This window comes from Hydractinia symbiolongicarpus, chromosome 5 (assembly GCF_029227915.1).
Source record: "Hydractinia symbiolongicarpus strain clone_291-10 chromosome 5, HSymV2.1, whole genome shotgun sequence".
Taxonomy (NCBI): domain Eukaryota; kingdom Metazoa; phylum Cnidaria; class Hydrozoa; order Anthoathecata; family Hydractiniidae; genus Hydractinia; species Hydractinia symbiolongicarpus.
In genome coordinates this window covers 4,926,025-4,948,131 of record NC_079879.1, presented here as the reverse complement: position 1 = coordinate 4,948,131, position 22,107 = coordinate 4,926,025, and the positions used below count along the sequence as shown (strand labels likewise).

At 32.0% G+C, this 22,107-nt stretch overlaps 1 protein-coding gene across 2 annotated transcripts; it reads left to right on the top strand.

Moving 5' to 3' along the window:
• Positions 1-44: 44 nt before the first annotated feature.
• On the top strand, positions 45-22,046 carry LOC130644311 (dystrophin-like). Of its 2 annotated transcripts, none has more exons than XM_057449858.1 (31): positions 45-159; positions 4,819-4,842; positions 6,444-6,476; positions 6,990-7,051; positions 7,153-7,248; positions 7,447-7,524; positions 7,895-7,987; positions 8,433-8,515; positions 9,135-9,334; positions 9,622-9,722; positions 10,042-10,176; positions 10,321-10,502; positions 11,556-11,715; positions 11,863-12,044; positions 12,854-13,058; positions 13,349-13,515; positions 13,706-13,910; positions 14,620-14,798; positions 15,001-15,181; positions 15,443-15,633; positions 15,753-15,897; positions 16,530-16,711; positions 16,923-17,067; positions 17,224-17,405; positions 17,797-17,944; positions 18,240-18,421; positions 18,731-18,875; positions 19,270-19,584; positions 19,766-19,948; positions 20,452-20,598; positions 21,133-22,046. In XM_057449858.1, exons 2-31 carry the CDS (start codon positions 4,833-4,835, stop codon positions 21,358-21,360), a joined length of 4,545 nt encoding a protein of 1,514 aa, XP_057305841.1. In that variant the 5' UTR covers positions 45-159; positions 4,819-4,832; the 3' UTR covers positions 21,361-22,046. The 2 variants fall into 2 exon arrangements, with proteins under 2 accessions (XP_057305841.1, XP_057305842.1); XM_057449859.1 differs by lacking the exon at positions 45-159 and adding an exon at positions 3,839-4,334.
• The last annotated feature ends 61 nt before the right edge of the window (positions 22,047-22,107 follow it).

Sequence of the window (22,107 nt, the reverse complement as noted above, 5' to 3'; positions counted from 1 at the left end):
GAGGTGCTGGGTCTTTACTTTCTTTTTTGCATCCCTTGATTTGTTTACATTAATTGCAGACCGGAGAACATTTTAATGAACAGGGAACTAATAATCAAAACCGAAAATAAGCCAAGCGAAGCAAATCAAAGCTGCATAAGGACAGGAGAGGAGGAAGAGGTTTGTGGAACGTTTTAGTTCAGTAGTTTAAACTTAACTTCTAGATCTCATATTTAAACACAAAAGGCTTTTGCAAAAACTCTTCAGCTAACTAGTCCAGTCAATTTTATACTTTCCTCATAATTAAGTGTTTTTCTCATAAGTAAGTGGAGAGAGATTTGTAGAACTTTTATGCTTGGCAGTAAGGTGACTATGATTTTGTATCGCAATTTGTTGCTCCTCCTCTGGAGAATTTCTGACATGCCTTATTAATTGTTTGGACACACGGTGAGCAGATGAATTTCTTTGTTTACATTTTCGGTGGTGAGCTCTTTCAGCAGGGCCGGTATGTATCTGCCTGACCAGTTAAAAAGATGGTGGGCGCTAGGTTAAAATAAGTTATTTTTAATCCATTTTGTCACACTAAGGCATTGTTAGGGGTAAATGAATTCAAATAAATTGAAAGCCATCAATCTACACTCAATAATATTTTAAAACTCCAAACAATGTTTTCATGGTGAGAAGAAATCCACAGGTTTAAAACCTCTCTTTACCAAATCAAATCCTAGCATAATTTTTCTTGGCATGCAAATGCCAGAGCCAAAGAGCTTACCACTGAAAAGGTTTAAAGGAGAACTAACAATTGATAACAAGTTGGATAGTGTGAATAAAAAAAGTGTAAACTTTTTTATATTTGTGATCCTTGGTTCTTGAGATATTTATAGTTAAGATGGAACTACGGTTGCTGCTATGACAGTGTTGATGAGGACTTTTTATGCTTAATTCTGCGGTGAAGTAAATAAACACATTGTGAATAAACAAATCCAGGAAATGCTAAACGTATAAACTGTAGTATGTCTTTTGGGATTGTATAAAATAATTTTATTTATGTTTTGAAATTTATTATACTTTGTATTTAGTTTAGTTTTACTGCGATATGTTAATCACCTGAAAAAAATTACAAGAAAATTATGTGTTGTATATATAAATCTCTTTTTTTGTGTGTACAAAAACATTATCTATTCATTTAATTTGAATGTTTCTCAAAAACAAAAGGTCAAAAGATTATACGCAATGGAATGTATCAATTCCTGAAAAATGCTGGAGGTGATTTTGTGAAAACAGAACAAAGTCTTAAAGTTTTTTGTATTTTAACAGTAGTATTATTTCTTTATCTATTTCTTAAATTATTAAATTATTAAAAAATATTTTAGCTATGTTGAACTCGGATTTGTGGTTACACTTGGAACTTTTTTAAATCCTTCCTTATTATATTCTGGTTCTGAACGTAAGTAGCTGCAAACTGTTTACTCAATGTGAGCAAGATTTCATCCATCATCTTTCAAATATTGTTAAACTGTGATGCTGTGTAAAGTCACAAATCAACGAAGGGCAAACCAAGTTAGCCTTTGTTCAATAATGGCAGGACCATTGATGTTATTATTGCTTTTTTACAAAAAAGCAAAACAAAAAATCCAATGTGCACAGAAAACAAAATTCAGTCTTTTTCCACCACTTGCCCTCACGCTTTTTCTTTACGTCTTGTTGCGTGTTTTTCAGATTTTTGCACACAAAAATTTGCTTCTATACTTTGATGTTTTTGTTGTTATTGTTTTTCAATTACAAAAAATCATAGAAAGTTTGAATTTCAGCAGCATCTTGTTGCTATAGTAAGGCATGATCATCATCCCGACTAAAAGGTTGCTAGCATGGGTTGGACAAGGTATGACTTCTGCCAAACTGATCTAGACTGTGATAGATCTGAACTCAAATATCTGTGCCTTAAGTCTAACTCCTTATTACCTCCTACTTAGACTTTTTCAGTCTACCTCTTTGCTCCTTGTACTATCAAGTCCTTACACTTTCTTACCCAATTATCCTGGATAAGAAGTGTCCCAATCAACTTAATCTTCTTATCTGGATAACATCTTTAATCTAAACTCTTTCTGTCTCTCAGACTGGCGTTACACAACCACCTACAGCCTCAAAATTAGCATCGACACTGCCGACGTAATTGCTGATGTAATTGCTGATGTTATTGCTGACGTAGAATATGAAGATCTCGTATTACGTCGGCAAAAAAATTGCCGACATAATTTTGTTCTGAAATTTTTAAGTAACAATATTTTGGTTTTGTTTGAGCTATTCCTACTTGTTGCAACTATAAAATAATTACATTTGATTTTCAGGCCATTATCACTAACTAAAATCATATACAGAAATACTGTGGTGCCATTCGATTTGTATTAATAATTGAAAAAATTGTATATATCGTATTAAAAAGAAGTCCAGAAGTTCTTTCTCCCACACGACACAGCAGGCAATAAGTCAGCCCTGCCTCAGTTTTGTAAGGAAAGACGTTCTGTAAAGACTCTAACAATTGAGTCTCCTGTTTTTGCTTCATGTTAAACTGTGCCGGTGACAAGCATTTTCAAAGCATGTCACCAGTGACTTCTGCGATATACAACATATAATTATGCCCTAACCTAATGAGTTCATCTCAAAACATAAAAAGCCAGTTGCCAGTGAACTATTAACCTATCGAAGTTCACCATCCGGAAGGTATATCAATAAGACTTGTACTCCATCCCCATTTGTCATTGTCTTGGGAGATCAATGCATCGAATTTATGAGGGGTCTAGCTCTAATAAAAGGTGAATGACGAAAGTTATTGCCAGCTGAAAAATTTCACTACAAAAAAATATTGCCAACGCAAATCAGTTAAAATGCACCTCGCGTTGGCAGTCTTATTGGCGATGTAAGAAAATTCTAATTTTAAGGGCCATTCTCATATTATTTCTTTCTAAACGGTCAAGATCTTCCTGCTTCCCTGCCCATGTCTCATTTTGGAGTAAGGCAAAGATAGAAAATTGAAAATTTATGAAAACACTTGGCAGGAGCAGAGCTTTAAATCCAAAACATGTCTGCAAGTCTGACTTGCACTGAGATTGCATAAGTTATGGCCACACAAGTAAATATATACTCACTTCAAAAATCTTCTTGTTTAAAAACAAAGTCAGAAAGAAAAATGTTTTTCGCTTTCCTAGAGTGTAGTTAAGTGTTCTCCCACGACAATGCACAAAGCATTTGACTATAAATGTATTTTTTTGCCAATGGTTAAATTTGATATTAGGCATTTAAATTAATGTTTTTATTATTGCAGATTTTTCTATTTTGTTTATTAATTTCCTTTTATTTGAATGAAAAACATGTCACAACATTGCTCTTATAGTATTTATTTTCACTTGAGATTTTCTAGACTTGTAAACTTGAGTAATGATAGGAGTTTTCCAAGCTGATTCAAGCTTTTTAAGAAGCACCCTGGGGCTTTTATATTTTTATTTTTTAACCTTAGGAAAGGATTCTTATTTAAAAAATTCCAAAACTCCATTGAGTGGCAGCCATAATTGTTTCTTTGTTTTTATTGTAAGCTCTGTGCTTTGAAGAAACTTTAATTTTTGACAATTAATATTGTTCTTGTTTGTTTCGCACCAATTATTCACCATTTTTGACCTTCCTCCCACCCTTATCTGTTTAAGTTTACTTTTGGTATACAACCAATGTTACTGTAAGTAAACTTGTTTGCATTTCTAATAAATACCTCAACATCAGGAACAAGAAATCACTTCCTGTAACACTAATAATTAACAGATATTGACCGTTTTTGATTTTGTACTGTAAAATACAAGCCAAGGTCAAAAGTACAGACCGAGCTTGCGAGGTTTGTGCCCTTGACGGAGGGTATTTATTTTACAGTGCAACATCAAAACCAGTCACTATCCGTTTTATTACCTGACTGTATCTGGTCTGCAAATAAATATTCCTTTCTGAACAAAACAAACAAAGCTATATTTAAGTTGCTATTTCCAGGGCAATAAGGAAGAAAAAACGCATGTTTGATTTTGATACTTTTCGAATTCAAGACCGTTCTACTTTAAAAATTTGTAAGTACACAAAACAAATTCAAATCATTGTTTATGTGAACTCAAACGGAAATATGGTTTTAAGTGAGTGACTTTTATGTTTTTTGTGTGCTATGAAAATGTTTTTTATTTGTTTACTTTTTTATGTTACCATTTTTATAATGGCTTCCAAAACGGGTTAGTATGGCTTCATACAAAGACCTGTGAAAATAAGCCGTAAACCAATCAAATCATTGGATTTCTTCATACTAACTGGATTTTTGTATCATTCAGGTAATAGTCATTATAACCCACTACTTGCAATAAGCAATACAGTATTGAATAGGCGCAAACAAAAAGTAGGAGGGAAAAATTATTTTTCAGAAAGCAAATGTACACAAATAGACCTCTTTCCCCTTTCGTTTTTTGAATGTATTTGTCCTTGGATATTCCATATAATGTACATAAAAACATTTTTACTTTGCTATATCAGTAATTTGCTATGTATTTTTTTTAATTTTTGTGAATCTTTTCTGTAATATTTCCATGATACTATGGATGTGCAACATATTAATATCCTTACTTATGAAACATCTGTCTTGGGGCATCTAGTCCTTATTCGAGTACAATGGCATGCTCACATGGAACTTTACCTTCTCATAGTATGAAATTTTAATAGTTCAAGTATCGTCATATGACTTCTATAAATATATAAATGATTTTAGTTTTTAAAGTCAACATCATTTTCATTATAACACGCATATTTTTTGCTTTTTAGAGTGAAATTTTAACATGGCAACAGGTGCGTATTTAGTTTTTTTCTGTTTGTTTTTTAAAACAATTACTTTGCTAATTCAATATTTATTTTGCAATATGCTTTTAATATATTTTAATTAAAATTTTATCCATTTCTAAATTTGATGAAATTTGATCAATAAATATGGACATTTATCATTGTAGAATTACGCCTGAACTTTTCACTGAACTGAAGGATACCATTAGCTTTATTGTCTGGTTAAAGAATTCAATGTACTCATTTTGTTCTTATATAGGGTATTTCCTTGTTAGATTGCAGCTGTGACCCTTAGGCCACCGCATCCTTAACAAATAAAGTTTTCACTGATGTTATGTTATGGCATTTTCGTTTAAAACACAGGAAATGCAGTTGAGCATTCTACGCCAAATTTGGTATTAATGCATGGCTAAAATTTACTAAAATTTAAATTGCTTTAATTATTTCTAAAAAAAATGTGGACAACTACATTGGCCTTCATGACAAAAATAAATACAGTCACTTATGGAATTAAAAAAACGTTTGTATCATTAAATGCCTAAGGCAAACGTTTTAGTTAAAAAAAAATGTTTTTTATTTGTTTTTAAACAGTTTTATTATTATCAAAGTGCATGAAATCTATATTATAATCTGTCTGTCTGTCTTTCTGCCTGCCTGCCTGCCTGCCTGCCTGCCTGCCTGCCTGCCGGTCTGTCCATCCGTCCGTCCGTCTGTCTGTCTGTCACGCAAAATGGTAGCTTAGCTGCGCAGGTAGCGAGACGCACTCAATGCGGTATAAAAAGGACAGGCGAACCTGGGATTTTTCAACGGGCTAACAACTAGTCCAAATGGTCATAACTCTAGACCTGAATGATATTATTAACCATTGCTTTGATGATGAATGAATGAACTATATCTTTCGAGTGCTATATTTTTACCTACATTTATTTGTTCTCTGATGATACCAAGGGTGCACAAATAGATCTGTTTCTACAGCCTGATATTGCCTAAATTTGGCAAAATCTTTTTTCCATCAAAAATGTTTAAATATTTTAAGCTTTGTTATGTTTGTTGCAAAAAAATTAAGTATATTTCGGTGCTGCATACAAATTCTCATAAAGTTTAGTGTCCCACATAGCTCGTGTAATCAGAAAATGCTTATGATTTTCTAGTTCATGAAGTAATACTATTAAATTGTTGATTTTTGTTGCTGAAACACCATTTCTTAAACGTCCCAAAAATTTGGTACTTTTTTATTGTTTTTTTTAGCATATGCCTAATTTTGTTTTAACCATTCACTTATTGAAATGTCTATAAACAGAACAGAAAAATTCACTGTTCATCCTGATTAATATATTTTGCAAATAAAACAAAGAAACTTACATTTGCTTAATCCGAAAAAGATTGTTTACATTTGTTTTTATGTGAATGCATAACGTAATTAAGCAGCCCTATTTTACCCAATTTTTTTGAGAATTTCATCTCCGCTATAGCTGTTAAATAATTGCAAAACAGCCTTAATTATGTGTCAGCAACTTGCTTGGAATTTCAAAGTCTGTGCAATAAATTAATGTCAATTGATGAAAATATATCAATTTTGTGTATATCAATGATTTGTTTTGTGTTTTTAGAAAATGTATTGAACATAAGTCATAGTTTACAAGGTATGTATGCCATTCAAAAATATGATGCAATATATCTAAAGTTGTTGTTTCATTACCTAAACTAAAATGACATATAACCAGGCGCAGTCATGCTAAGAATTGTCAATTTTTATGTAAAAGATTTTTGATAACAATAGCACAAAACTGGGTTTGAAATCCAACCTCATCTTCAGTAAGTAAATACTGGTCTTAAAGTTTAAAATATTCACATAAATTGGAGTGAAAAGGAAAAACGAATTTTGTTTCCTTCTTGACAAAAGTCATATTATTTTCTGGCAATTTAATATATTTTTTTTTGACAAAATAGTTTTATATATTTTTGTCAAACAAAGTTTACTTTTATTGTGTTACGAATGTGTATTTTTATTGTGGTCGCACCTGTGGGTAATACTTAAAAAATAATGGGAAAGTATGAGAAGCACAGAAGAAGAGAATTTGAAAGTTACTGTTCCAATTATCTACTATTGTTACTTGTTATAATTTTAATAACTTATGTCTTTTCTTCTTGTGTAGAGGAACGTCAAAGAGCTCAAGAAAAGATTTTTCGCATATGGCTAAATTTAAAACTAGCTAAGGTATCCATCTATAATTCTATTTTACGTTTTTTTAAATTTTTTTATACAACTTTATTTTTTATCGCAATTGGTACTACTCTTCTTTTTTTCTCAAACTGTAGGCTCCAGGCTCACCAGCAATTCAAGACTTATTTAAAGATTTAAGAGATGGAAAATATTTATTGTTCCTATTAAATGTACTAACAGAAAAGAATTTAGTAAGTTTGCTTTTCGGGGTCTTTAAAAAATGATTTCACTTAAAATATTGAGATGTTCAGCACAACACTAATTACTAATTGTACCTTTGAATATTAAGTCACCATTTGAAAACATTGCTTATCTTGTATCACAACAATATTAGTTCTAATAATATGCCTTTATTTAGTTAATTTATAATATAACTTATTCCATTCTAGAAACCAGTGAAAGGAAATCTTCGTGTTCATCATCTGAACAATTTGACACTGGCATTAGACGTACTAAAGGAATATAATGTAAGATGTCTGATATTTTACTTCAACTAATCCAAACTTAATGTATTTATGCAGGTAAAACTAAAGCTGATTGGACTTTTGTTTAAAAAAAGTCAATTTCTACACAAGTATCTTTTTGTTAGTTCATTGAAGACAGTGGGGCCTTGAAAATGAACAGATCTTCTTGCGATTTCGAGTTCGTTTTTTTTGGAAATTCAATTTTTGTGCTGTTTTTTAGCGTTCGAGTTTGTGACCTTAATTTTGCAGCATTTACAATTTCCATTTTTTTGTGGCGAAAACAGTAAAATGTTTTTTCTTACAAAATTTCCCTCCTCTTTATTCCTTTTAAATGTATGTATGATAGAAAGAATAATATTCTTTTAAATTTTAGATCAAACTTGTTGGCATCAGTAACCAAAGCATCTGCGATGGAGATCGAGTTACTACTCTTGGTTTAAGCTGGAGTATCATTTATCGATTTCAGGTTTAAAAAACTTTTCTATTTTTAGAGAAATTTTGCAAGTGAAATTAATTTTGTAGTGAAAGGCAGTATTTTATATAAAGTTTATTCCATGCAAATTTAAAAAGCATTCAACTAAAACACCGAACACAAACAGGTATTCTACAAAACTGGTGTGAAAAAAGAGAAAGTACATGTTAAGCTTTCATTTATTATTCTGTCATGTCAAGAAATAATATGCTTAAACAAGACAACATTTTATAACCAAATTTTATTTGTCTTAGTGGCAAATACAATCTCAGTGTGCATGTGTAGCTGTATTGTACTGTATTGTAAAAATTGCAGCAAAGAAGGAGAAATCCTAATTTCAACAGCAAATAATTTCCACCATGCAAATTTTATGATTTGGCACAAAAATGTTTTAATGTAAAGTTTTCTTTAGTTTTACGGTCAACCCTTTTTTTTCTAGGTATTAGAAGCTGTAAAAAATGAAGGGTTCACTGGAAGTGCTGAAAAAGCTCTTCTAAATTGGTGTAACAGTATTGTCGAAAAGTATGCTTTAACTTTTGCAGTAAAACATTTTCAAAACAATGTTTTGTTATGAGTTATGCCCTACACTGTAAAGGCTGTGAACTGACAGAAATAACAATTCTATAATAATATGCGAACATGTCTGTCTGTTTGTAACGCCCAAAATTGAATATATTTGTGGCAAGTGAAGCATTACTTTGGCTTGAAGAAAATAAGATGTATTTGTGTCAGTGGCATTTGTAAATTTAGTGAAACCATTATATTATACTTCCAAGTTTCAGATCACCTTATCATTAAAACATGTTCCTCTACATGATTGTGGTTAGCATTACAAGCTGTACGAAATTGAAATAATAGCTAAACAAATTTAAAAAAAATATATGTATATTAATGGGTTATTGATAACATCTTAATCAGCATTTTAGGCTATAAACAATAGTACTAATAAGTTAACAAATTACTCAAAAATAATTTTTCTTGAGTGGCGTTATTGCTGAAATAATCAACATTTTATTTATGTAAACATTATTTTTTCTAAGTGGATTTTCAATTAGTAATTAAATAACCTTAAATAGTTAACTTGTAGACATTTTAATAGGAAGCTCCTTTTAAAATAAAGGATTTTAATTTTATTTTATAGTTACTCTGGTGCTGATGTCAGAAGTTTTCAACCTAAACGTTGGAAAAATGGATATACATTAAACGCTATAATTCACGCGTTTAAACCAGAGCTATTCCAATATGAAGATTTATCAAAGATGGATGACCGTGGGAGATTGAAAAATGCTTTATCTTGTGCCCACAATAATTTCAACATCATGCCCTTATTTCAAGCTGAAGGTAATCCATCATGACCCTAGACAGTTGTCTGCACTCTGTTTAACAAGTTAAAAAAAATTGCCTTTCTTTAATAACCTCAACTAGCAACGAGATGTTATAATACACAAATTGCATGCCCTTAATGATTTTGTTCCTACAGGGCTGTTCATTCTTTTTTTCTGCATTCCTGTAATTCATGGTTTGGCTTAAGCTTTGTGTTTCCAATTTCTTATTTCAAATATAACAAAGCTGTTGAATACAGCAGGTCATCAAAATGATAGAATGCTAATTTCATCAATTTGTTTTAGATTTTGAAAGTGATCTTGTTGACAGTCGTACTCTGGTCATGTATGTCAGCTTTTTGTACGAATATTCCCAGACATTATCAACATCTTCCAAGGATAACTTTGTATGTTTTTATTATTATTTGGCTTTGATTTTTAGGAGTGGGACAAGTAAAGCTTTTTGATTTACACCTTTCTTCTACTTAATAAATAAAATTGCTTTGGTGCAAAATTCACAAAGTTGTGCTAAATTCATCTAATCAAAAAAACAATTAAAGTTTGAAATAGGATAATACTTGCTTTCCTCATGGGAAATATAATTAAATAAGAAATACGTTTATTTGCAGTAAAAAGTTTGTTTTTGTGACAATACTTTTTATAAAAATGTCTCTCATATTACAACATAATTCAATAGACATGTACACAAACAATGATCTATTACAGGCTGAAACATCCACCAAGCTTGCTGCTTCACAGAAAGAACTTGAGCAGTTTGTAAAAGAAAAAGATGAGTCCACACTGCAGCCTCTTTCAAATGTTTCCATACGAGAAGTTTGCAAAAGATATTTCGAATTCAAGGTAAAGATAACTGGAACTACTTGTTTGGAATCAAGGAAAATATTTTTCTATATATTTTGATAAACTGAAGAAATACAATTTTCTCGCAATTTTTGTGAAACGCATGTACCTAATTTTATTCATTTGCAATCGTTCGATTCCCAGGAATCATGTAACGATTTTGATGATATGGATGAGAAGATTTCTATCACTGACAGTGAACTGCAAGCCAGTGTTGATGCATCTGGTAACACTCCACCTGAGCTAGTTGATGCACGGAAAGACTATGAAGGTGCAAAAGAAATCTATCTTGCATTGAGAAACAGATGGTTACCTTTTGAAGAACAGTAAGTAATCATTGCGCCTTTCTTTTTTTAAGTTTTAAGTAAGGTGCTTACTTCTTTGTAATCCTGTATGATGAGAGAATAATAAGGACATTGTATTAACTGATGTTAAATTGATGTGTGCTATCAATACAATCATGGAAAATCTATATAGTAGTAAATTTCGTCTGTCAGTAGCAGGCAAAGTTGATACATGCTAAGTAAATAAGACTTTAACAAAATAATTTAGATGATGATAAAGCTTTTTAATATAAATAACGCAATTGCATTGCACTTCAACTTTTAGGTCAAATTACTTAAAAAAGGTTGAAAATAACTGACAACACTTTTCCTGAGGGTAAACAGGGACTATCTGGAACATTAGTTATATTCCCTAAAGCTGGGTAGGCCCACCTGTTTCAGAATTGGCAAGTTGATGACAGCATTAAATAATTTTAAACCCTTATCTCCTAAACTGTTTTTTCAAAACACATAATCTTGTTTGGTCTAATTAAAGTCAAAAACTCAATAAAGTTATGAAAAAAGTGCATTTGAGTTTCATTGTTGGCATCATCAGAAATTTTGGAGTTCTTATCTTTCATCTTCTTTTTTATTTGGCTTCCTAAGTGGATTTTTTTACAGGTATTACAACTGTTAGTACTGGGGTTGTGAGGTCAGCACATTTTTGTATACTACCTGATAGGATGGTACCTTGACTGATGTGCCAAAGATATTTTAAAGAAGATAATCCAAAAAAAATACTTAAACATTTTGTAGAAGAAATTTCAGGCGGACCACACATAAAAATAAAGTGTAAAACAACAAGTCACATCCAGCTTAGTGTGAAGTACTAAAAATAGTTTGTTATCACATAAAAAAGGTATTTCTAAAGGTATTTCTAAAGGTGAGGTTGGGAGCGAAAATGGTAATAGTTGCGCAATATACTTTTTATATTCATATGTCATGTTAACAGGGTTAAAATATTTTAAGAAAGACTTCATAATCATTTTGAGGTAGCCAATTAGCAAATAAGGGATATGATTAGTATTAGGTCATTGAATATTTTTCCTTTGTTAGGATTCACTCTAAATTACTTGAACTGTTAGCTGAAGAATTAAATCAAATTGATGATATGTTGGCTAAATATGAAATTGACGAAGTTAAAATCCAATCTTTTCTTGATGAGGAGATTGAAACCTCTACAAGTACATCATCAGATTATATGAAAATCAATGAAGTAAGTTTGTGTTTGCTATACGTTTTAAAGTTTATTAATTACTGGTTGTGAGAAGTTGTTGGTAAGTATTTGTTAGGTACTAAAAATATTTAGAAAATCCATCCATTGTTCTTTGTGTTAAAGTATCTAGCATATCTATGTCTTTAGGATATATTATCCAACCTTCTTCAAATGGAACCTTTGATGGGTTTCATCCAAGACTTAGTGCAACAGATTGATGAAGATTCAGCAATATCAGATTCCAATAAAGGGATATTTAAAGGAAGAGCTACAACAACCAAATCTCGTTATGATGCACTGCTGCAAGCGTTAAAGAGTAAAAAGAAAAGGTGTGTGATGCTTAACCGTCATTTGGAACGGGAGAATTTCTGCTAATTATAAGAGTGTGATCTCTTTCATTGTTTAAGTTGTTTGACAATAATATGTAGTAAGTCTGAGTGACTTTCCATCTTTTTACCAATTGCACTTTACTGGGCTGGTGTATTTTGGAGAAATCAAAATATTTAATCTGATCTCCTTATATACTGAGAAGGAAAGAACCAGGACGGCAGCTTAAGTGAATACGCTAACAATTAAGCCGCCACCCTGGATATAATATTTGTGGGAATGGCAGCTCTTTTAGCTATTTCTTTAACTAGCAAAACAGGTGCTTGATCAGTATTCTGGATCTGGTAAGTTGTAAAAGTTTTACTTCGGAAGAAGTGTAGGCCAAGTAAATAACGTCAAATATTTACCACCTGCCAGAGTCAGGGAATTAATGGTGTATTAATGTCAGCAAAAATTAAAACCATTTAGGATATTAGATCTAATCAAACAATCTAAAATCCTAAATGTTGAGTTTGCTGTGACAAGTTCAGAGTGCTTATATAGGAGTACCATTCTCAATTGCTTGTTGTTAAGATCTTCGCAATTCCATCGTCCTTTGCACTGATTTATTCCCGGGGTTGTAGCAAGGGTGGTTGTAAGACAAAGTTTGTAACAGAGTTGACATATACTGTGAAAACACATGTTATATATTTTATCAATCATTCAATTTGTGAAAAAAAGTTTTTGGCTGACATGTTAGTAGTACAAATTAATTTAAAATTTTCAATATTTTACATCTGAGTATCAATTTGATAAGAATTTGGTATTTTAGACTACAAAGAAGAGAAGAATTAGAAAAGCAAAGGGAAGATGATAACAAAAAACAAAAGGAAAGTCAGGAACTTGAATTTCAAGCGTGGCATCAAAACCTTTCTGAAATGATTGACTGGTTGCTGCAAGCTGAGCAGAAAGTTGGTAGTTACGAAAATAAATCTGAAAATGCTGAAAACTTGAAAATATTGATTGATGATTATCAGGTTAGTTGTATTTTGGCTTACATTTATTAAATGCAGGGAACTTAAAACCGAACCTACCAATAAGCAGAGAAATAGCACGAAACAAACAAGAATTTAGAGAAACCAGTCAGGTTATTGTGTTAAGCTTGATGTATTTAAAAAAAAATAGTAGATCATGACAGATTTTTCTAATTCAAATTTTTACTGTGACAAAGAATTGGCGACTTAAGTTGCAAGAGTGGCGGCGTAAGTCAGAAAGGCTGATGTCAGCATTGTTCGCATTTTTTACCTATTTTGTTTTTTTTGTTTAGAAAATGAAAGAAGGATTCAAAAAACGCGAGCCAGAGAAAACTTCATTGCTGGTGAAAGGGAAGAGAATTTTAACCAATAAAAATGATGATAACTTACAAATGGAGATGAATTTAGTGGATGATAAGTGGAGTACACTGGAACGAAGATTGCGTAATGGAATTGACAGGTTAGTTTTAGATGATGTATTATCAAGATTCAATACAACTTTTTGTATGCGATTTATATGCAATAGGAGTTTTTACTGTTGTCTTCTTGTGACTATCTGAGATGTGTAAATGTTAACTCTCTCTTTCTCCAAACCGTCTGTTTCCAATTATCTATGGCTTATTTCGATGTGTAAATAATTCTTATTCAAGATTACAAGAAAAAGAAGAAATGGAAAAAGAAAAAGAAGCTGAACGAAGAAAAGAAAAGGAACTTCACCTCCAAAAGTTTCAAGATTGGCATAAGAAACTAACTGATATGATTAATTGGTTGCTCAAAGTTGAACAAGATGTTTCAAGTTTCGAAAAAGACTCAAATGACCAACAAAATTTAAAATCACTTATTGCACAATACCAGGTACGAAGCAATTTTGGACTAGAAAATATGAGAAATCTGACACGTAGGTCAGATGCACAGCGTTCAAAATGAAGTTTTAAAAAGCTTTTTGGACAAAACATAGTGAAGTTGGGAAAAGGGACCATACTGATGTCAGCAACAATTAAAACCAATTATCGCTGTGAATCTAACCAAATAAGGTGCTAGGTTTTACATCCTATGTCCACTGTGAACATTAAAAAAATTAAAATGTGCTTGTTTTATATCAAGAGTGTCTTCATAAGTACTTTTGAGGACCAGTTTTGAAATTTGATCCTTTATCTTTCAAATATTTTGTCCAAAATTTTGGTTTTGTTGTTTACTTTTTACAATGAACACTAACAACAAAATTACTGTTTCGTGTACTTCAGAGTTTTCTAAACATGGCGAATTAGAACTGTCATGCATTCACAGTGATAGAATATATGTCCATAAAAACTTTATAATTTAAAAAAAAAAAAAGTTGCATAATTAGTTTATTTATCGTGTAAAGAGGCTTTGGAACGAAAATATATACTTTGAAATGTTGAGAGACAAGTATTTGACTGTTTGACAGTATTTGCAATCTCTGTCAGCATATTATTTACTTGTCCAGTACTTGTTCTTATGCAACAAGTACTGGATGTGTTTTTTTGAAATTTGATACAGTGTAAATCTCAACAATTAAAATACATTCAATTTGTGTTTTTAGAAAACAAAAGAAGAGCTTAAAAAAATGCAACCAAAGAAAAATAAGTTGTTAGCACAGGGGAAAGATATTTCAACTAATCAGAAGTTACTGGGAGAAGAGAGTAACATTGAGATGGAGATCACTTTAGTGGAAGATCAGTGGAGTTCCTTGGAGCAAAAATTAAATGATGGAATGGATAGGTGAGTTCCTTTTGTGTGAATACAGTGAAATAGATTTTATTTGTCTACAAAGAAAAAAACAGCTGTTCGATAATTTAAAAGTTTTTTTAAAAAAATTTTAAACAAAACTTGTATTAGAATAGAAAAATAAAAATAAGGGATATGTATAAGAATACCACAGTTTTGAAACCTCAGAGTTTTAACAGTTAAAATTTTGCATTAGATCGCAAGAGCAACTGAATCAGCAAGTCAAGGACTCAGTTAATGGGATGGACAACATGCTTCATGATCTCACTGTCTTCAGAAACTGGTTGGATTTAGCAAATCAGCAACTGAACGCAATTAGTGACTCCACAAAAAGAAATGACTTCACTGATTTGCACCAAAAAGAACAGGGATTAAAGGTAGGAAGTCCATGTCCTTTTTAGTGATGTTATGTTTATTTGTGACAATGCTTGTACTGTACAAAAATCTTGTCTTGCAACGCAAACTCATCTAAAAAGCAATAATTTTTTATCGATGTTCAACCTATAATGAACTCCTTTAGATAAAATTTCCTATTTTATTAAATTTAAACGCTATGTCCTATTTTATTAAATTGTATTCCCGATAGCTCTTTCATCTTGCAAGGCGCCATATGTGATGTACTTGTTTCTACTTTTTAGAAATTGTCAGCAGACTTGGATTCCCGTGGTCCAGAATTGGACAAATTTCAGCAGAAGGCAGTGGAACTCCAAAATAGAGAAGAAGCTGACGGAACAGTGGAAGAAAAGAAAGCAGCTGTGATTGAAAGTGTGAAAGAATTGACAGATGAATGGAGTCAAATCATTGATCGTATTGATTCACAATTTAAAAGGTTTGTCGATAAGAAAGATAGAAAACCAACGGGTAGAATAATGACCATCAAATAACTTGAATGTTTCGTTTTTCTGTACCTGCACTTGCAAAAATTATTTTTTCGTGTCTTTCTTTCAGCTTGTATGATCTGATAAATTCGAACTTAGATGAGAATCGAGCGCAAATCGAACGCTCGTTGTCACTGGTGAAAGAAACTTTATCTACAATGCAGAACACGGAATTCGACAAACAAGAAATGTTGAACGACTGTAAACGCCTTTCTGTATGTTGATTTTGTTTAATTTGTGGACATGGTACATGTGAGGTCTTCTAAAATGACCTGTGTCCATCCGTTATCAGCTTTTCTCAAAATTGGATCACCTCGAATGTGACGAAGTCAGTTTTCCGAGAAAAAATCTTATCAGCTCAAAAATGGCGGATTTATGCGCAAAAGGAGCAAAAACGATCCGAAAATATGTTTTTTAGGACATTTCTCAGGATTGGTTCGTTAGTTCATTCTGATTTTTTTTTTATAAAGATAGAGAACATTAACCCTTAAATGCGACGAAATGCGTTTTTTGAGATTTTTTTCTTGGAACAATTATGGCGAATTCGTTGGCAAAATAAGTCAAATAGTTTGAACGGATTTTCGAACTTTTTTGAGGATTGGATTATTAGTTTTTTTCTTATATTTTAAATTCAGGTAAGTCCATTGAAGTTTTGGTTGTTTTGCTTAAATTCTGTACAACATGACTAGTAAAAATTAAGAAAAAAAGGTTCAAGACAAAAGCATTGTGGATTGCTTTTATAAGGTTGTTTTGGGGGTCTTCTTTATAATATTGAAATAAACAGGAAAAGGTATGCTTACTAACTTTTTAAATGGGCATCATATTTGAACATATTGTTTTGTTCCAGGAATTGGACAATGAACTTACAAAATTGAAACCACCTATCAAGAAGCTGTCTCAGAATGTGGTAGCAGTAAATGAGATGACAGTGTTCGCTGCAGATGAACAACAATTGTTATGTGAGAGTGCTGATGTGTTGCAAACAGATTTTGAAGAGTCGTTGAAACAAATAAGAGATGTTAAATCCAGGTTTGTATACTTTGTCTGTATACAGTTGCTCTGTAAAAAAAATTACAGAAACCGACTTTCAGCCAGAGTGATGGTTAGGAATTTAATAGCAATTTAAAATAAATTTTTTCTCTGACATGCGTTTGCGATATGACCCATCTATTTTGATCTTAAAATGTTTTATACCTGAAGTTTTACCTTGATATGATTTTCCTTTTGATTATTTATTTAGTTCAAAAGAAAAAATTGTAAATTATTTCAAAGAAGAAGCAGATAAAAGCAAAAACAGAGTGGACGAACTTTCTAAAGATAATCTGTCATTTAGTACTGACGAAAAAGATCTTGCTGTTTTGCGTGATTTTTTGACGAGTCAACAGGTTTGAACTGTATATATTTAACGAGTGATGAATCTTTGTATCTTGCTTGCAAATGCTTTTCACAGAAAAAAAGGAATTGCATAATCAAATTGTTTGTCTGGAAATTTTGAATTGTGAGAAAATCTTACGTACGGAATTCATAATTTCATTTTTTAGCGACTGTCAAATGAATTAAAAAGTGAACATTTCAAGCTGGATGATTTAGAAAAGTATGCAGAAGAGGTTTCAGCCTATGAGATTTTAGCAGCGGAAGATCAGGTTAAAATCGCCGGTATTATTAACGATGCTTTGAAACCCGTGGAAGAGATACGAAATGAAACGAAATTGAACTTTAACAGGTGTGTATTCCATTATGATCGCGTGAAGGATTTTAAATAAAAATTTAAATATTGTAAAAAAAGTATGTTGGAGGAGAACTTATACTGGTGATCGATCTGTCATGGTCAGAAAAAAAAATCATCAAATCTTACCAAGCAGAGAGGGGTGTAGCTTTGTTATGGATACGAAGGTTGATAAGATCAGATAGTTATCTAGCCATGGGATGTTTAGTCTTACATTTGCTGTATTTTTGCACGGGTTAACCACTATTAAGATATAAATTCTGCAAAGGTAAACAAAAAAGTTAGTTATCTCACTATTGCTGTATCTTATAGAAGTGTTATGATTTTCAGGGGAAAGTTAGACGGCTTGTGTTGTTCGATTTTTTTGTTGAAAGAACATTTTTTTTAGTGCTTATGCTGTGTCAATGCACATTATAAAACAACAGTTGCGCCAGAATGAAGAAGAGATGAAAAAATGTACAGAAAAATCCGAAAATTCTCAGCAGAAAGATTTTAAACATTTTAATGATGTTTCAAATGCGTTGCTTAATATTAAGGTGAACCAATATGTTTTCTTGGCGTCAGTTTTACAGAAATCTCAAAATAAATATTCTAATTTGGATTTGAGGTCTATTTTGAATTGATTTAATGAAGCCGTATTACTTGGTAATACCGATGCTTAGAAAATTGAAGTCGTTTTAATTAAAACCTTGAGGAATTTTGTTATAATTAACTCTGTAAAACCGAGTGAATGTTTTTTACATTTAAGCATTCCTCACGTTATGTTTACTACAATCTCACAACATCCTGTCAGCTCTGTCTGTAACAAGATTCACCGTTTTGATTTTGTAGAATGACAAGGACAAGTTGAACACACTGACATCAGATTTGACCGCACTAAATAAAGAAGTCAATCAACTTGATGCGGCTGGTATCATGGCGTCGTCAGATTGCGAGTCTGTTAAACAATTGAGTTCCAGTTTGCTACAAAATAGTATGGAAGTGTCTGAAAATATTTCTTTGCAAGAGAAAGAGTACGTAAAAAAAATGAGTTCATTGTTACAGTAATGGCATTGGTTATTACTAAGTTCTCTTTTTCCGGACCCCTTCCCCCCCTCTGTACCCTTTTTGCCTGACCCCTCTCTTGCGTTCGTACGCATATATCACTAAAATTCCCCGCCTGACCCCCATCTCCCCATAAGTGCGCACGTGTTTATGGATAAATATGAAAATGTCTACTCAACATTTTAGGTTAAAAAAACATGGGTGACCGTTAGTGTACACATCTGCTAAATTTCTTTGTTTCGTGAGAAGGAGAAAAAAAATAAAAATTTTCTGTTTAGAACTGAACGAACAATTAATGATTTCATTTTGAAGAAACTTGACGAGTTTCGTGGTTGGCTACCCACTGTTCAAAAACGAAGTTTGGAAAGTAATGAAATCGGACCTGAGTTGGAAGCCATTAAAAAGCAATTGCATGAGCTAACGGTATGTTAATTCAGTGAAATTGAAATTGTGAAACTGTTGACAATAATTAAGAATTACGGGAAAAATTTCGACCTCTTTCTGCAGAATATTGCACTGAAATTGTTAAAGTGTTTGTTGTATGGGGATTACTTTATCAGAAAAAAATAACGGACAAAATTTTCGTCACCCATATTTTAAAAAAAAATTGTTTTACATTTTTTTTTTAGTCATTTAACGGTAATTGGTTGGCCAAATTTTTAGAATGAATATTCAATATGTAATTCGTCACTCTCGAAAAATAATGTAATTTTTGACCGGCATTTTCCCAATAACCAATAATCCAAAAATTAGATCTAAAAATGGACAACAAAACGAACAAACAGAAGCCATAGACATCTTTATTTCGCATTTTTAGGTAATTGAACAGCAAGCTTCAGACAAGTCTTGTGGAATCTTCGGTGCAGAGGAAAATCCCGATGTGTACGACATGATGCCTGAAACTTCAAAAGCAGATATTGTAGCTGCCAAAGAAGAGTGGCAAGTGATAGATGATTGGGTGCAGCAACGCAAGAAAGCTCTTGGAAAAGCGCAAGATTTGTGGGATGAATACAGAAGGAATGAGTCAGATTTATCCGAATACATGCGTGATAACGAGAAGCAGATGCAAACATGGAATCAACTAGACTTGAACGATCAGCAAAGTGTTGTGAACCATGACAAAGCTTTAAATGTAAGTAGCGTATATATTTTTAAACACCGCAGTGTTTAAAAAATATATCTCCAAGCGCTCTACGCCCTACAATAGACGGCGCCCTATATTAAACGCCACAGTTGAAAGTTAAAACATTTCTTGGAGGAAGCGATATTTTTATTGCACTTGGTTTAAGAAAAAAATGTTTTTATTTATTCAGAATGTTATGCAAAGTATGGAACTACGAAAATCGCACGTTGGTAAATTGACAGATATTGCGAACAAGCTTCTTGATATTATCGGCATGGACGGACCTGTGTCATACAATATCTTGTCAGAAGTAGCTGACATTCACGCGTCCTGGAATAATGTGTTGAAACAAAGTATTGAAAACGGAACTAAGGTATATTACCTTGTGATGTCCTTTGTCCGAAGTTTACTGTAAAAATACGAGTTTAAACCCCTTTTCTTTTGCTCTGTCATTAAAATTCGCCCATATGTTAGAAAATCCTTTCACTTTGTACACCCTTTCCGAATGTGTTCAAGTCACAATCATAACTCGCCTTTTTGAAAAAATAATAGCACCTCTCCAATAATCCTGTATCCGAGATTGTTATATATTTTATATCGAGTTTAATTCATACCCACGTTTTTCAATATCTTACCTTACGTCTCTCTACACGTGTTACACATATTTTTTCGTTTATAAATATGTTTTATAAAAATATGAGGCTGGGATGTCGAGTTAAAAACACTGAAAATAACAGAGAAAAGGGTATCACGAAAAAAATGTTTCATTTTTAAATAAAAAGATTGTTACTGTAACATGACGGTAAACGAGCGATTATAGCATCCTGATATAGTTTTAAAAATTTGATATGAACAGTTCTTGATACTTTTTTTCAGCTTAAATCATCTCAAGAGAAACTGAAGAAATTGGAAGAACACAATAAAACACTACGTCAGTGGATAATTGATGTGAATGAGGTGCTGAAAGAATTTAAAGATAATAACATTGATGAGAAAAATGAACCTCTACTGCCAAACTTGCAGGTGTGATGTTATTCCACAAAACTCTTTTGATAAGTTTGTGTTATTTAAGTTTCAGTGCATTCCATGTGCTCCTAATTTTACGTGTCCGGGACCAATAATTTTCTCCCAACTTCTCTTCATTTTTAAAATAGTTGGTAGCCGTTGTTGTATGCTGGACATTAAAAAACCCTTCTCTATCCATCATTTTGGAGAGAAAAAGCTCAACCTTCAGATCTATTTTTTTTTCAAAATAATTTTTTTGTCTGGTAGTATACTCGCTGTTATGTTTGATCCTTTTTCAAACTTTTCTTGGATGTTTTTGATGTATGTTGGTAAACTGAATATGTGTGTCTGTGCTTTAAAACCTTGAAAATGTATAATGTAGTAAAAAACACAAAAAAATTACCAGTACTCTGCCTCAGCTTTTTTAAAGGAGCATTGTTCGTATTTTGAAGTCAACACTGGAACCACAAACCACATTCTTCTTTCACCTTCCTTTTCAGAGTTACTGAAGCATGTCATTACTTGTACATTTTTACAACGCCATTTCTTTAGACCAAAGTAGACGAGATAGGGAACATGGACATACTTCTGACGTCGGCTAACGCATCATATACCCAACTGTCGGAAGATAACGATACAAAATCGCACTTTACTGTCGACGACATGACGTTATTAAATAGCGATTTTGATAGAGTGACGAATGGGTTGTTAAAAATCAAATACCTAGCTGATAAGCCACCTTACTTAAGATGGTTTTATAAGAGAGTATTTTATAGGTAGAAAACTAGTAAGCGCATGCACATCATACGTTACTTTTGTATTCTTTCGCAGAGAAAAAATATTGTGCGCGTTAAAAAATACTAGACCTGCAGCACTGTTGTTTATTTTTGTTTTCTTTAGAAAAAAATTTACGAAGTTTTACTCTTAAATAAATATTTTGGATGTATTTTTTTTCTCCGGTATTTTTAAAATTGATTTAACGATTAATTTTTTATTATATTTTTTGGAAGACACTAACGCATTTATATAACTGTTATTTTACGTCGTATTGGGAACAATTTTTTGCGCACGTAAATATTTAACCTTGTTTGCACTTAGTTCAAATGAAATTTTTTTACGGCTACTAATGAAATTCAAAAGAAACACGATACGTTATCCGTTATAACAACGTGTTCTGTATACTCCTACGCTTTCTTCACTCCCGTATTGTAAGGATTTCATATTGGTAAAGGTGTATTTATAATTTACTTTTGGTAAATATTTTAGCGAATCTTCGTATTTATATAATGTGAACGTGATTCTTTGTAGTTATATATTTTAACATATGTAAAAAAGCACCATTTTTTGTATATAATAGCGTCCCTATTTATGGCAATCTTATCTTGAATTCAAGTTTGTAAATTGTTTTTAAAAGTCTTGTAATATTTGTAACGTGATTTTTGCAAAACAACGTTGGTGTTTGGGAATGTTTACATCTTTTGCTGTCTCAGATTCTAACGTAAATAAACCAACATTGGGAGAAGTTAC

Excerpts from the sequence above, each read along its gene's own strand:
- LOC130644311 (XM_057449858.1), top strand. Across the intron at positions 10,177-10,320 it reads AAAGATATTTCGAATTCAAG|GAATCATGTAACGATTTTGA; the intron begins GTAAAGATAACT and ends TTCGATTCCCAG. Across the intron at positions 17,945-18,239 it reads ATGCGTTGCTTAATATTAAG|AATGACAAGGACAAGTTGAA; the intron begins GTGAACCAATAT and ends TTGATTTTGTAG.